Source organism: Aulostomus chinensis, chromosome 13 (assembly GCF_037954235.1).
Source record: "Aulostomus chinensis isolate RoL2024-O1b breed Wild chromosome 13, RoL_Achi_v1.0, whole genome shotgun sequence".
Taxonomy (NCBI): Eukaryota; Metazoa; Chordata; class Actinopteri; order Syngnathiformes; family Aulostomidae; genus Aulostomus; species Aulostomus chinensis.
This window is the reverse complement of record NC_141332.1, coordinates 27,341,771-27,354,992: the sequence shown is the minus strand read 5'-3', so window position 1 is coordinate 27,354,992 and position 13,222 is coordinate 27,341,771. Positions and strand designations below refer to the sequence as shown.

Below are 13,222 nucleotides of genomic sequence, written 5' to 3'. Positions count from 1 at the left end.
CCCATCGCGGTAGCATCTGTTCATAATGAAACACACAGTTGGACGCCGTCCTCGTTTAGCGCCTCCTCCACGCTACCTGCTCCAGAGGTTACCTCCTGCTGGGCGCGTTTGTTAGACATCATCAGCACCTCCCTGTGACCCCACCCCTCCTCCTCCCCCTCCAGATGTCATTGATCTGGGAAGTGGGTCACACCGGCACTGAATCCAAGCAGGTTACAGACGGCTTCAGGCAGATACCGCGTGTCATTTTAGCGTGCGTGGGTTCATATTTAAGTCTGTGTGTGTGCGTGTGTGTGTGTGTGTGTGTGTTCTGAAATGATTTACCCCTGCAAATATTATTCTGAAGTTGACGGAGGGAGAACACAAGACTTCCCTGTGACCGTTTCCCCTTGAAGCCACACAGGAGGGAGGAGCTGCAACAGACGCCCATTTGTGGGACATTTTCCTTCTCTGTTGAATCAAAGTTCATGACTTTGAGATTTATGCTTTCTCCTGCATGTCAGTTTGTTCTAATATGTACTGTATATATGTATATATACGTATATACTGCACACTTGTACGTCCGTCCCTCTGCGTTGAGACGCAGATTCCAGTTACAGCAGCAGCATAAGTCGGACTTGCTCCTCTCATGAAATCTCTGTGTCTGGTTTTCATATTTCAGAGACGTGGTGCATTTGAAAAGAATCGTGTGGTTTTCCAAGTCGAGATCGTTGTCCTTGCTGTTTACTGCAGATGAACTGAATAAAAGTGAAAAGAAAGCCAGAGTGTTCATAGAAAAAAGCTTATGAGGCTTTAAGTCACCAGTCTGTTCAAAGAGGAGGTTAAAAACACAAAACGCAGGATTCAAATGCCGTCGTCCTCTGAGAGCGGAGCTTCAAACACTTACAAACCTTGACAAAAGGTTCTTCAACCTCACGCTCAGAAGAGAACCACAGATTTAGTTTTTCCTCTTTGAAGAAACTTTGTGATGGTCTCCATCATGGATGAGAACAATTAGAAAGATCCCGCTCATTATTGGAAGGAATTCAACAATAAGCAAACCTCAGTTGCTTCAGTTTTGAATGTCATCAACATGCTGGCAGTTTGGCCTCCAACACTTGATGAAAACTGACTTTGTTACTCGCGCTCACTCTTCACCCTGCAAAAGCAGTTGAAAAGCATCTAAATACTCTCCTACGCGGCTCTAATAAAGGCTGTGAAAATGATAAGGATGCGTTTTTCCTTCAAGGACGCCTCACAATTATATTTTGTACCCCGAGCTGCTTTGTATGCAGCCGCTGCTGTTTGTGCTGCTTTGCTTTGTTTGCTTTGTTTTCTTGCATATTGAGACAAAGTTTCTGCCTCTCAGCAGAAGAGGTCAGAGGTCAGAGCGAAGCCTGGAGAGGCTGGCGGAGACGTGTCCTGCAGGCAGAACTCCAGAAGTAAAGTGCCCGCTCATGGGGGACAGTACTTTGGTCGAGACCGGTTCTATGTGAAGGTGCCCTGAGGTGTCCTCTGTTGTGAGCTGGTACCAGCGGTTCTCCATGAACCAGCGAGAACGTTCTAGGCTCTCTAACTCCACTACTATGGCAGTGTCGTTGCACTAGAACGCTCTCAGTTTCATCATCACGTCGTCCAGCTCCCGGTCCTGGCGATCAGCCTTGACAACAGAATACGCAGTCAGGTAAAGCCTCACGGCGGAGAAGCGTGCTCGTCCGCCCATGTGCCCCCCCCCCCTTCCTATTGGAAGTCTTGATCCAAACCAAAACTTCAGGTGTGAACCCCACCTGGACCCTGAATAGGTCATCATCAGTTTCCAACTTCAGCCAATCAGAAAATTATTGATCACAACATCCACAAATGCATCTGGACGCGTTTGAATCACATGACAGGAAGCTTCGACCACACCACGTTCCTTCATGGAGATGTGATGTTTGGTCATGTGACATCACTAAAGACGATGAACATCTTGAATGTTCTTCACTGCCAGATGAGGGTTCTCGCTGGCTGCCAGCGTGACGTGACAGGCGGAGCTGACGGCATCTCATCCAGTCACACCGTCGTCATCAGTTAGCATTAGCTTATTGGCCCGCATTAGGTAACATTGTCAGTCGTCAGCGGAATGGCGGTCTTTATTAGGTCCCGGCATGCTTGTTGTGCTGTTTTACGCTGCTCATCCTTCCAGTTTATGTTGCTTTTTATGTGCCGCTGTTAAATAGATTTACTATGAGAGAGGCTGAGGAGAGCGGCTCAAATGTGACAGCCGAGAAAAGAAGTGCTCCGACTGACAGAGAGGCTCCATTTTGGAGAATTAAATCAGTTAAATGGCCGTGGGAGAGCAGCGGTGTGTCCGCGGGGCTGAAGAGCTCTCAGGATAGAGCCGGTTCCCCCTGACAAGGCTGAATCTTTTCTCTCGTTTGCTGCTTTGCTCCGACCCATTGCGCTCGCTCATCTTTCTAACTCCTTTTTTCGTCTCTTAAGAGACGAACCACGTGTTCATCTCAACGCTTCGCTTGGACATTCGCTGACAGAACTTTTAGCTGTTCTGCTCTTATTTTGATGTAGCGCTTCACAAAACATGGAGTGAGAATTGTGTGCCGGACAATCACGACCGCTGCCGTCCAGTAGCGAGGAGAGGCTCAGAGACGTGATGAAGCCTGAAGTCCTGCCGTGAACATCGGCGACTTCAGACAAAGGGAACTCGAGTCCAAGCTCAGCCGAGCTGTTAATTGTTCTTCTCTATTCTGCAGGCCGTGTTGTCGTGCGTCTACAGGCTTCTATGACATCAGCAGACGCAGGAAGTTCGGCTGCATCCTCTGACGTGCAATCGTGACGGCTAATTTCTCCTCACTGCCTGTCGACGAGCAATGAATACAGAGCTCAGCTGCAGTGTGGCTCGACCTCGCCAACGCCATGCACCACCAGACAACAGAGTCTGGAGGCGAGGACAAAACTGACCTGGTGGCAGCGGCGTGGCTTGTACCTTCCTTTATTTGCTCCTTCTATCTGTTCCGATTCCCCCCGCAGACCGCCGCCTCTCTCGCCGTCTCCTCTGGTGCTGCTTTGTGAGTTCAACCGTCTCAAACAGTTCAGAAGAGAAAGAGAGGAGGAGATAAAATAAACCTTTTGATGCTCAAAAAAGATGAAACTTTGGGAGGGATGTCTTGGTACAGGTCGCCATGCCAACCTCTGCCAGAACGCCTCCTCTGCCGCTCATTTGTTGTGGAGAGTGTAAGGTCAGAGGAGAGCTGGCTGTGTGTTTGTTGGCGAGTGCGATGACTCACGCCTCGCATTGAACACTCCAGAATCTACAGAAGCAGAGATTGACTGGGAGAACGGCGCCCAAGTAAACGCTTAATGTACAGAGTGTGCGAGCGGCAGCGGTGGTGATGACATCAAACGGGGCTCGTTGATCTCTTCAACGGTGTGAGTGTGTGTTTATCTTTTGTGCTTTAATGAGCTCTGCATGGACATTAACATGAGCCTCTGAGAGAAGAGCCCAAACAAACTCAGCGGTCGGTCGAATGAGCTCGCAATTAGGTCAGCGGCGGAGGAGCGAGGAGCTGCTGGATGGCGGCTGAATTAGTCTCAATGTCAGCTACAGTCGAGCCACTTCACACAGCCAAAACACACAAACACAGAGACGAGCGGCGAGCGCGCTAATGACGGTAATAAAGAATGAAGGTTGCAGCCTCCGACGAGCAGAACGCTGCTGCTTTCTTCTCTTCCTTTCTTCTCTGCTCACTTAAATTTACAGGCACAATTTGACCCCATTTGAGTCGACGTACTACGACTGTACAGTACTATTACACACACTGGAGTAGGACCGTGGTGTTCATTACATTTCTACTGGCTTCTACAGTCACGTCATAGCTCCGGAGCTTCATGTCTTCATATAAACGAGCGTCTCTCACGTTGAATCTTAGACGAGTTCCCCTCATTCTCATCACCCTGTTGGCTGTCAGCTTCGTCTCTAGCTTTGGCTACTTCCTGTTAGCCTGATGCTAACTGGAATGTGGACAACAAATCGAGTTGTGCAATACTCCAAGAATTCCCCCAAAAATTTAAGACCAATTTTAGACAACAAGAAGATACAAAATTCAGAATTTTTAGATTTACAGGACACATACACACACAACATATTACACGTACACACACATTACACACACGCACACACACACACACACACACACACACACACACACACACACACACACACACACACACCTAATTCTAACCCTAAAAATAAGTCTTAACCAGACAACCATTTAAACTTCTAAAGTCCAGGATTTAGTTCTACACTTAGCTGTGTGACCTCACAAGTATAGTAGACTCTCCCTCTCTCACACACACACACACACACACACACACACACACACACACACACACACGGCTGGAAATGCAGATGTAAGGAACTATCACTCACAGACGGAGTCCTAATAAGGCATGAGAGGACTGATTAATCAGTCGTTATGACAACTGTGACTTGATCTAAGGGTGTTCACCTGGCGGGACGACCCGATTGGTTCAGATGAAGACAAATCAACTCAGACTGGACCAATCGCTGCCAGAACAAACTGCAAATAGGAAATTGATTTCCTGTCAGAAAGGTGAGCTATGTGAGGAAACAACTCAGTACACACACACACACACACACACACACACAAATCTGAACACGTTCGTGCTGGCACACACTGAGAGGTGTATATCTCTACACACAAAGAAGTAAACACACACACTGTGGTATTTCTGTGTGATGTTCTCAGGTGACTCATGACTTCCTTTCCTTGAGGAATGTCACAACAACACACTGGTGAAATACACACGCAAATAAAACACGCACACACGCACGCGCGGCTGTCAGCTTTAAATTACAGCTGTAGCTCCTGAACACGGAGCAGCACACCTTCCATTACTTTTATCGTCATGTTGGGTCTGAAAGAGGAACTCTTCAACTTTGCACTGACATCAATGCACCTGTGAGGACGTGAAGCTCCGCCCACCTGCATGTTAGCATCCAGGCTGTTAGCTTCCAGTGCAAAAACATCTTTCAAATGGCTTGTAGTTTTAAATCAAGACAGAGGCCTGATTATGTTGCTGCTGCTAAACAACTACAGCTCCCATGAGCCTCGCACACCTTGGATATCAGCAACACATTTCCTTTCATTTAGAAACAATTAACCTGACTATTTCCTGGGGTATGGAGGACCAAAATTGCCAAAACAAAAACTAAATGAATAAAAGACCCACTAATTACATGAGATATTCAATCATTTTATGAGATGGTTTATTTTATCAGTTAACTGTCCTCTACATTTAAGCTTTATAGTATTTATGTTTGGCCATGTTTTACTTCTGATTTCCACACATCTCTGGACTGAAGACCCCGACCTTCGCCTGGAGCCCTGAACTCAGCGCCCCCCCAAATATCCCTCCATTCTAAAATGGAATGATGTACATCACCAGGACTTCGTTTCCAGGGACAAAACGGTGGCGAGCCCGCCCCTCCCCTCCCCTCCCCATCTGACCGAGTAACTGTGACAACATGAGGAATACCTGCTACACACACACACACACACACACACACACACACAGACTAACTGTAGTGTCAGTGTTGGTTAGCAGTGGGAACATCCGTCATGCAGGCAGCTGGCAGGCTGCAGCATCACTGAGGGCCAGAGGTCAGGGGCCACGCTAGGGAACAAGGACAGAGCCCGCAGAAGCACACACTCACACACACAGTGACGTACATAAAGGAACATATAGGGACACACACACACACACACACACACACAGTGTGTCCCTGATGGTGCAGTCACCTCCCCTGCAGCAGAACAATGTTTCCCCTCCCAGAGGACGACAAAGTCAGAACTCCACAACCTTCTCCTCCTTCCTCTCCATCTCTCCTTCCTTTCCCTCCTTCCCTCTCTGCCTCTCGGTCCCTCCCCTCCTGTCCTCTTCTTTCCTTGTCGGTATCGGTAATTGGCCTGTCCTGGATGAAGCTCATTAAGCTCGTTAGCTGTACAGAGTGTGTTCGAGTCTCTCCGACATCAGTCTTTCATGGTCTCGGGAGGGAAGTCCAGCTGTCCTGCCAGATGTGCTCCGACTCTCCAGTCAGCTGGTTTGTTTTGTCAGCTTTGGTCACAGACGCTGGAAACCTGGCGGCACGTATCTGATCCCGCTCAGCTGGGGGAGGGCGCAGGGACGAGTGGGGCTCTCCCTCACCGGACTGGAGTCGCAGACTCCACTTATTTACGGTGTCATTAGATTTAAAGAGACAAACACACTTCAAAAGAACAACAGGCTTCCTGTTCTGGACCCCATCGGAGACGATGCTGCTCAACAGGGACGCTGATGCCTTCACAAGAGTTAACACAAGAAAACTGGTCCAGCGTAACTCAACCCACCCGAAGATGTCAGTCAACTGCTGCCTTTTTTAAGGGTTTTATCTAAAATGATTGCAGTTCCTGGAAAAATGTTTTTTTTAAATGAAGAAAACGACTCATAATGAATAGAAATGACACATGTAGAAGTCAGATAAGACTTCCTGTGTTCGATTTGATGGGTTTAAGAATCTGAGCTGTAACCGACTCTCGTGACGAGGCAGAGACTCGTTAGCACAGCATTTAGCAGCCCAAAAGCCGGATGCTTCCCTCAGGAGGAAGTAGAGAACAAAACAGAGGTAAAAGAGAAGTGACGTGTTCACCGAGTGGACAGAGGGTCACCATGAAGCCGTGTAACGGTTGGATGTTGGACGACTACTGTCAATCAGTTCAATACCCAAACTGCTTCAGAGGGAACGTGAACGTTTGTTTTCATTTATTGTGAAACTCTCAGCAAGACTCACTTCCTGTCTGCAGCTTGATGGTCAACGTGATAAATAGGTCAGTTTAGGGTTTATGGACCCGATAGACGCTAACATGCTGCTGACCTCTCACCCAGAGCATTCTGGGAAACGTTGCCGCCACAGTGAGAAGTGGCTCAGAAAATATCAAGATGGATGGATAGGTGTCGCGTGCACGTGTGAGTGTGTGTCTGTGTGTGTGTGTGGTTTCATTTTCAGGGTCAGCAGCCAAATCTCTAACAGATGGTCTGATCCTGGATGAGCTCAGCGCCTCCTGCTGGCAGACGAGCTGCGAGATGCAAAACTCTGGACTAAAAATCCTCAAAACCTTCCTCCCTCCTTCTCCTCCTCTTCCTCCGTTGTCTGTTTATCCGCCTCCTTCCTCTCCTCCTCCACATCCCTCGTCCATCCTTGTCCTGTTCTCACTCCTCTCTCCCTTTTCTTCCTTATCTTCATCACCCATGCCTCCTCCTCATCCTCTCCTCTGCTCTTCATTCCCAGTCTTTCCCACCCCTCCCTGACCTCCTCCATCCCTGTCCTTCCCGAGCCCCTCTTTTAGTCCAGGTGGGATATTCCGGAGCTGGAGCCATGAAAGCGGCGGCCTTCAGCTGAAGGCTCACAGAGCGCGCTCAGAATCACCAAACAGCGCTGGGCTGTTGAGGCGTTGACACGCGGCGTCTGTCGATGTTGGTCAAGAGCCGGACATGAGGTCCGCTGGGTCTCCCGGGGTTACCAGACGCACCACAGCACTTCCATTTCAATTGTCCTTTACAGAATTTTATTTTGAAAAAAACAGTCTTCCTCCCCCAGTATGTCTGTCTAACAGCGCCACAGGCTGAGAAACGATGGCCGTTGAACAAATGAAATTTGAAAGACAAAAGCTTAAAACGGGTCATTTTTCAAACTAATCTTCAAACCCATTTTTATTCCTTGGCTTTTGACCCAGCATGAGACTTTGCTCCTGTTTTCTTGGTTTTAGTGACTTTTTCAATTTGGTAACTAAAGACCAAAGAGCAGCTCACAGGGACACACCAGTATTTTAAGAAATGCACTTGTTTGCCTCCCCAGGTCCTAAAGTTAGCTTAGCATGGATAACAGCGGAGGTAGGAAGTGTCAGCAATGTGCTAAGCTAACTAGCGCCGGCTCCTGAATGCAGCACAGGGGACACAGGGGTCTCCATCGTCTCGTCTGGCTCTGGAGACAGAAAGGGACTTTCTCGAAAGGTGAAGATTCACATTTGTGAGGAATTTAGTGACGTATTTGCTTCTTCTACTCTGCCACAAAGTGGAGGAATGAAACAAAGTCCAGGCAGCTTCAATGATTCCAGGGCCGTCTGCACAGAGTCTCCCGTAAATTTCAGGGGAAACCTTCCAGGCAGGATTTTTGTCACTCCTCTCACATGCAGCTCCTCTCTGGAACATCCCATCTTGTGGCTGTTCCTACATGACACAGTAATACGGGTGGTCGGTGGGGGAGTCATACATCGCCACCCTGCAATATCGCTGCTTTCATTCACATCACAGCCTTCCTGACATCTTCCCATTAAAGTCCCACAAAATTGGTTCTGGCTCTCGTTCACTCATGACCCCTTCAGGGGAATTTGCTGGAACATTTCTGGGAAAATCTTAATATGTTCAGCAGCAATGTTCTGGAAAAATGACAGATTTATTTTCTGCATTTCACTTTTCCCACACGAAACTTGGACATTTGCTCCGATGCCTCCGGATTTTTCGGCTTCTATGAAATCAAGTATTCTCTTCAGCTTTTCTGCCGTCGAAACTATCAGGTCTGGTTTGCTGTGGACGGCTGAATCACCAGCCAACAAAGAACCTTCAAGTTGATTTAATTTCTCAGAAGAGCAAACAGAAACCCTCCTCTCTCCTTCCCACTGATGGATTTTCTTTACTGACTGAATTAGAAACATCCAGTTGTTTTCTGCGGCCGAATTAGACTGAAAGAGCCGGAGAGATTTGGCTTTAAAATATCTTTAATCACGCTGCGAGCGAGCAGGGACTGTCAGAAATAACATTAAAGCTTTCCTCGTCTTCATTAAAGCGAAGGGAAATGTCCTAAATTAAAAGTGGAAAACTGTAATTGTCCTTTAAAGGACGTTCGCCGCAGTGTGAAATGCTTTTGAATCGCTCCATCACAACCACAATGAGCACAATGAGCCCGGCTGATGAGGCGTCACGTCCAATTCAGGAGTCTCTGACTGACAGACAGACACATCCAGGTCCACTCTGCGTCGCCGCTTGGCCGCCAGCGATATGGTGAATCGGCTTCCTGTGATCCGCTGGCTGTGATTGGATTAAGCTGTCATCTGAGGCAGATGATCTGCCCGTCCACCCACACAACAACCGCCAGATCCCTGCCGCTCCCCCTGATCCCTAAGCAGATTTGACAGACAATAGCATTAGGCCTCCACCACATGTCTTTCATTAACGTGGACGGGTGAGGGAGGGGTGAGGATGCAGGTAGAACTGGGGCAGAGCAGGACGGCGCTCCGGCCTCCAGGAACACACCAGAGGACAAACGTCCAGCTCTGCAACCAGGAAGTAGAACAGCAGAGTCTCTGCTTCCAACCACCGATGAAGCTCCTGGGTCTGATCCTGGATCAGTGACCTACAAAATCACCTCCACTGCAGCGATCTCGCCTTCACATAAAAGCAGCTGTGCTTCATTATTATTATTATTAATAGGCTTTGGGCAGAGCTGCTTTGAGTCTTACTCTGAAAAATTCTGACCAGAACTCAACTGATTCCGTTGCTAGCTTAGAAGCTAAGCTAACATCATATTCATACCACTACTGCTGTATATTTATACTTCTAAATTGCCCCTCTCCTACCAGAGTGACTAATCATTCAAGTCTTGAGGTACAAATGTGTGGCAACTCCAGCAGGATGTGCTTGACCTACTGTCCTTGAGCCAAACTCCATTCAGAACACAGAAACTCACCAAACCTCCTACAAATGAGCATCACGATGTGGTTCTTTCTGCAGCAGTTTTGATGTTGGCTGTACAACAATCATTCACTCTAGGGCATCCCAGCAAGACGTCTGTGTGGAGTTATGCATTTATAAAATATAGTGTGGCTTTAAATACATGTAATTACAGATCTCAAAGAAATTAAATTAACAGTTTCTGGATTGGACCGTTGAATGGCACTCGAGCAGGCGAGACAGCTAACGCTAGCTGGAGGTATACCAGGCCTCAGTATTAGCTTTTAACCTCTAACCGCTAACTGCCCGCCCGGCGTGAAGGAAGGATGCGGGCGATTCAGAGGAAGAGACAGAAGGAACGTGACAATACATGAAGTCACGCAGGAGTCGGCCCGCCGCTGCCTCTCTGAAGTGAGAGCAGAAATCAATATGACACAGAAACATTTCAGAATCCAATACCCAACCGCTTAAAAAGGAGGAGGGGGAGGAGGAGGAGGAGGACGGGCTCTACAGGGCCCGCTCTGATGATCTCAACTCACCACAATCCATTGATAACAAGAGCACTGATAAAGAAATGAAGGCCTTGGTCCTCATCATCGTTTGGTATCGTGACTCCATGGTGAACGTTGCTTCCAGCGTAAGAACACCAGTTACACAACTGGAGTCTAAAAGCGTCATCACTGAAGTTCGTCTTGTTTGTGACTCGTAGATCCATTGGTGATGTCTGGACTCAAGCAGCTTCCATTATACCAGAAGGATCCACGTTTGAGCGTCATCAGAGGCCCGTGGTTGGAAACATGATGGAGATTCATGAACGTGAAACGGACCTCATGAGGCAGGAAACAGACAATATTTGGCTTTTGTGTTCTAATCAGTTTTAATCTCCAATCAAAGCCTTTGTGGATTACGAGCCTTACAGCTGGATTAGGAACACCTGGATTATACCAGGTGTACAAACCTTTTTGGTGTTTTTGGTGTTTGCTGTCAGTCTCCATTAGCTTCAAGCTGAATGTACGTGGCCGGCTCTTCCCACAGCTCGTCTCTAAGATCGGCCATCGTCTCCTGGATGGACATTCTGATAAAAAGGCTGAAAAAGTGAAACTTCATCGTAAACTGGCAGCTCGTCTGCCTGCAAAACAAAGTTTTCCTAACGACGCTGACGTCTTGACTCGGAGTCTGTGCAAACGCCATCTGGGCGCTCTGGTAAACACCCTGTATACCACATGACATTCAATATACTGAATGAACTTTGCACTGAATTCAGGATCATTTCTGATGTGTGTTGTCAGAAAAATGACAGTTGGCTTCTTGATCCAGGAGGATCTTTATCGCTCCTCGTCTTTCTTCTTCCGTGCCGCAGCCTGTAAGCTGCTTGTAGCACAAATCACATTTTAATTAGCTCGATCTCGGCTAACGACCTCGTCCTCCTGGATTACCTGCCAGCATCCGTCTAATCCCCCTGACCTCCGCCTCGGTTCCCTCCCCAGCTCCGGTTCCTCTCTCTCCTCCTCAGCTGTCTCACATCTCCTCTATGTTCTCCTATCGTCCTCCTTCCACCTGCCCGGCTCATTTGTGCATCCTGCTGGAAGCGCCGCATGGCGAGGTTCGCTCTCATCTGGTTTATCGGCGGACATGTCGCTGTTGTGGTAATTTGTTAAAGTGAAAAGTGAGGAACTTTTAAAGAGCAGAGCAGCGGAGACTTTGCACTCTGAAATGACCTCAGTCCTCCAAACCACCAAGACTTCTCTGCTCCTGTCACATTTTTACTGATATTTTTCACATCAGTATCAAGTCCTGCATCTCTAGGGAACTCAAACGGGTCTTTAGAACAGTGGAACAATGTTCTATGCTACACATCATCCAAACACAAACAACCGCATGAATCAACACATCCACCATGTTTCCACGTGTCACCAAGACTAGACAAACACATCCCGAGACATTAAAGTGTAAATGGGCTGCAGGTTCACGCCAATATTGGCTGAATTTTTGTGACACACCTGTCAATCATGACATCGCGCTTGAGCAGAAAATCTCTATGCCATGCTAACTTCCCGTTGGACTACAACCATGCCTCATCTATGCCATGCTAACTTCCCGTTGGACTACAACCATGCCTCATCTATGCCATGCTAACTTCCCGTTGGACTACAACCATGCCTCATCTATGCCATGCTAACTTCCCGTTGGACTACAACCATGCCTCATCTATGCCATGCTAACTTCCCGTTGGACTACAACCATGCCTCATCTATGCCATGCTAACTTCCCGTTGGACTACAACCATGCCTCATCTATGCCATGCTAACTTCCCGTTGGACTACAACCATGCCTCATCTATGCCATGCTAACTTCCCGTTGGACTACAACCATGCCTCATCTATGCCATGCTAACTTCCCGTTGGACTACAACCATGCCTCATCTATGCCATGCTAACTTCCTGTTAGACTGTATAAACACCTCATTCCTGCGGCGCTCTGTTCCTGAGGCTCAATGTTCTCATTTCATTTCTTTTTTCTTTTCAAATGATTAAAACGACCAGGAAGATACATTTTAAAATTCCTTGATCCAAATGAAATGAAAGGTGTCACTGTCTCAAAGTACTGAGGACAGGAAGTTGGTTCTCTGGGGTTTTTCACCTGTCTTTCACCTGCAGCATGAACTCTGACGTCCTGTTTCCTCCGGGTGACTCATCGGAGCAGGGCGTTGCAGCTGTGAGAGGGTCTGACTGTTCAGGAGGTTTTACGTAGAACAAAACATTTGTTTTGTTGATGTTGACGGGCGGGTCCCTCCTCTTCCTCCTCCTGCTGCCCCACCTCCTGCTGTGTCAGAGGCCGGATGAGGAAAACCTTATTAACTTAGGAAGGATCGTTACGATAATACCTGGCAAATAAGTGGATTAGCGGAGGGTCACTGTGGATTAGCCATTGGTTTTTGTTCAATCCGACGTCTCCCCTCCCCAAACCCCGTAATCTCGTCTAAACCCTGTAAAGCAAAGGCTCGAGGCCAAGCGGGGCCCAGACGTTGCCCCGCTGTCAACTTCCTGTACGCCGTCGCAGGAGAAGCCCTCATGCTGCTGTCACAGATCTTTATGCTCCTTTTTCATCGCTCCTCACTCGGCCTGCCCTCCTGCCGCTCTTTGTCTGCTCTCACTTCACTCACATACAACATCAAAGCTTTTGTTGCCGTGACAACTGCCCCAAGTGAACCCCATCCAGGATCCCTTCCATTCACACCACCTCGCCTAATTGGCTGGATGGGCCGCAGGGTTCGAGAGGTTACCTGGCAGATGAGTATGAATACATAGCTCATATCTCGATTCTTTCATTGCTGCTCAGCTCCAGCTGATTGGATGATGTGGGGATCAGTAATTGGCAGGTTGAGAGAGGGATGATATGGCGTGATAGAACCCTGCTGAGTGATGGGCGCCACAGAGGTTCGGGTCACGCCGTGCAGTCA

At 48.1% G+C, this 13,222-nt stretch overlaps 1 protein-coding gene across 6 annotated transcripts in view; it reads right to left on the bottom strand.

The window, feature by feature from the left end:
* LOC147251581 (protocadherin-1-like) overlaps positions 1-13,222 on the bottom strand; it is a 163,839-nt gene that overhangs the window by 46,959 nt on the left and 103,658 nt on the right. Inside the window, exons 5-6 of one of the 6 annotated variants that reach the window (XR_015118975.1) lie at positions 12,403-12,585; positions 10,747-10,837 (exon numbers count right to left, since the gene is read on the bottom strand). The exons of 4 other annotated variants lie outside the window; for them this stretch is intronic. Coding sequence is in view for 1 of the 2 variants with exons in the window: in XM_086222369.1 (XP_086078495.1) it covers positions 9,140-9,210 (71 nt within the window). In the remaining variant the exon portion in view is untranslated. Of the gene's footprint in view, positions 1-9,104; positions 9,211-10,746; positions 10,838-12,402; positions 12,586-13,222 lie in introns of those variants that run through there. One more of the 6 variants, XM_086222369.1, reaches the window with a different exon arrangement.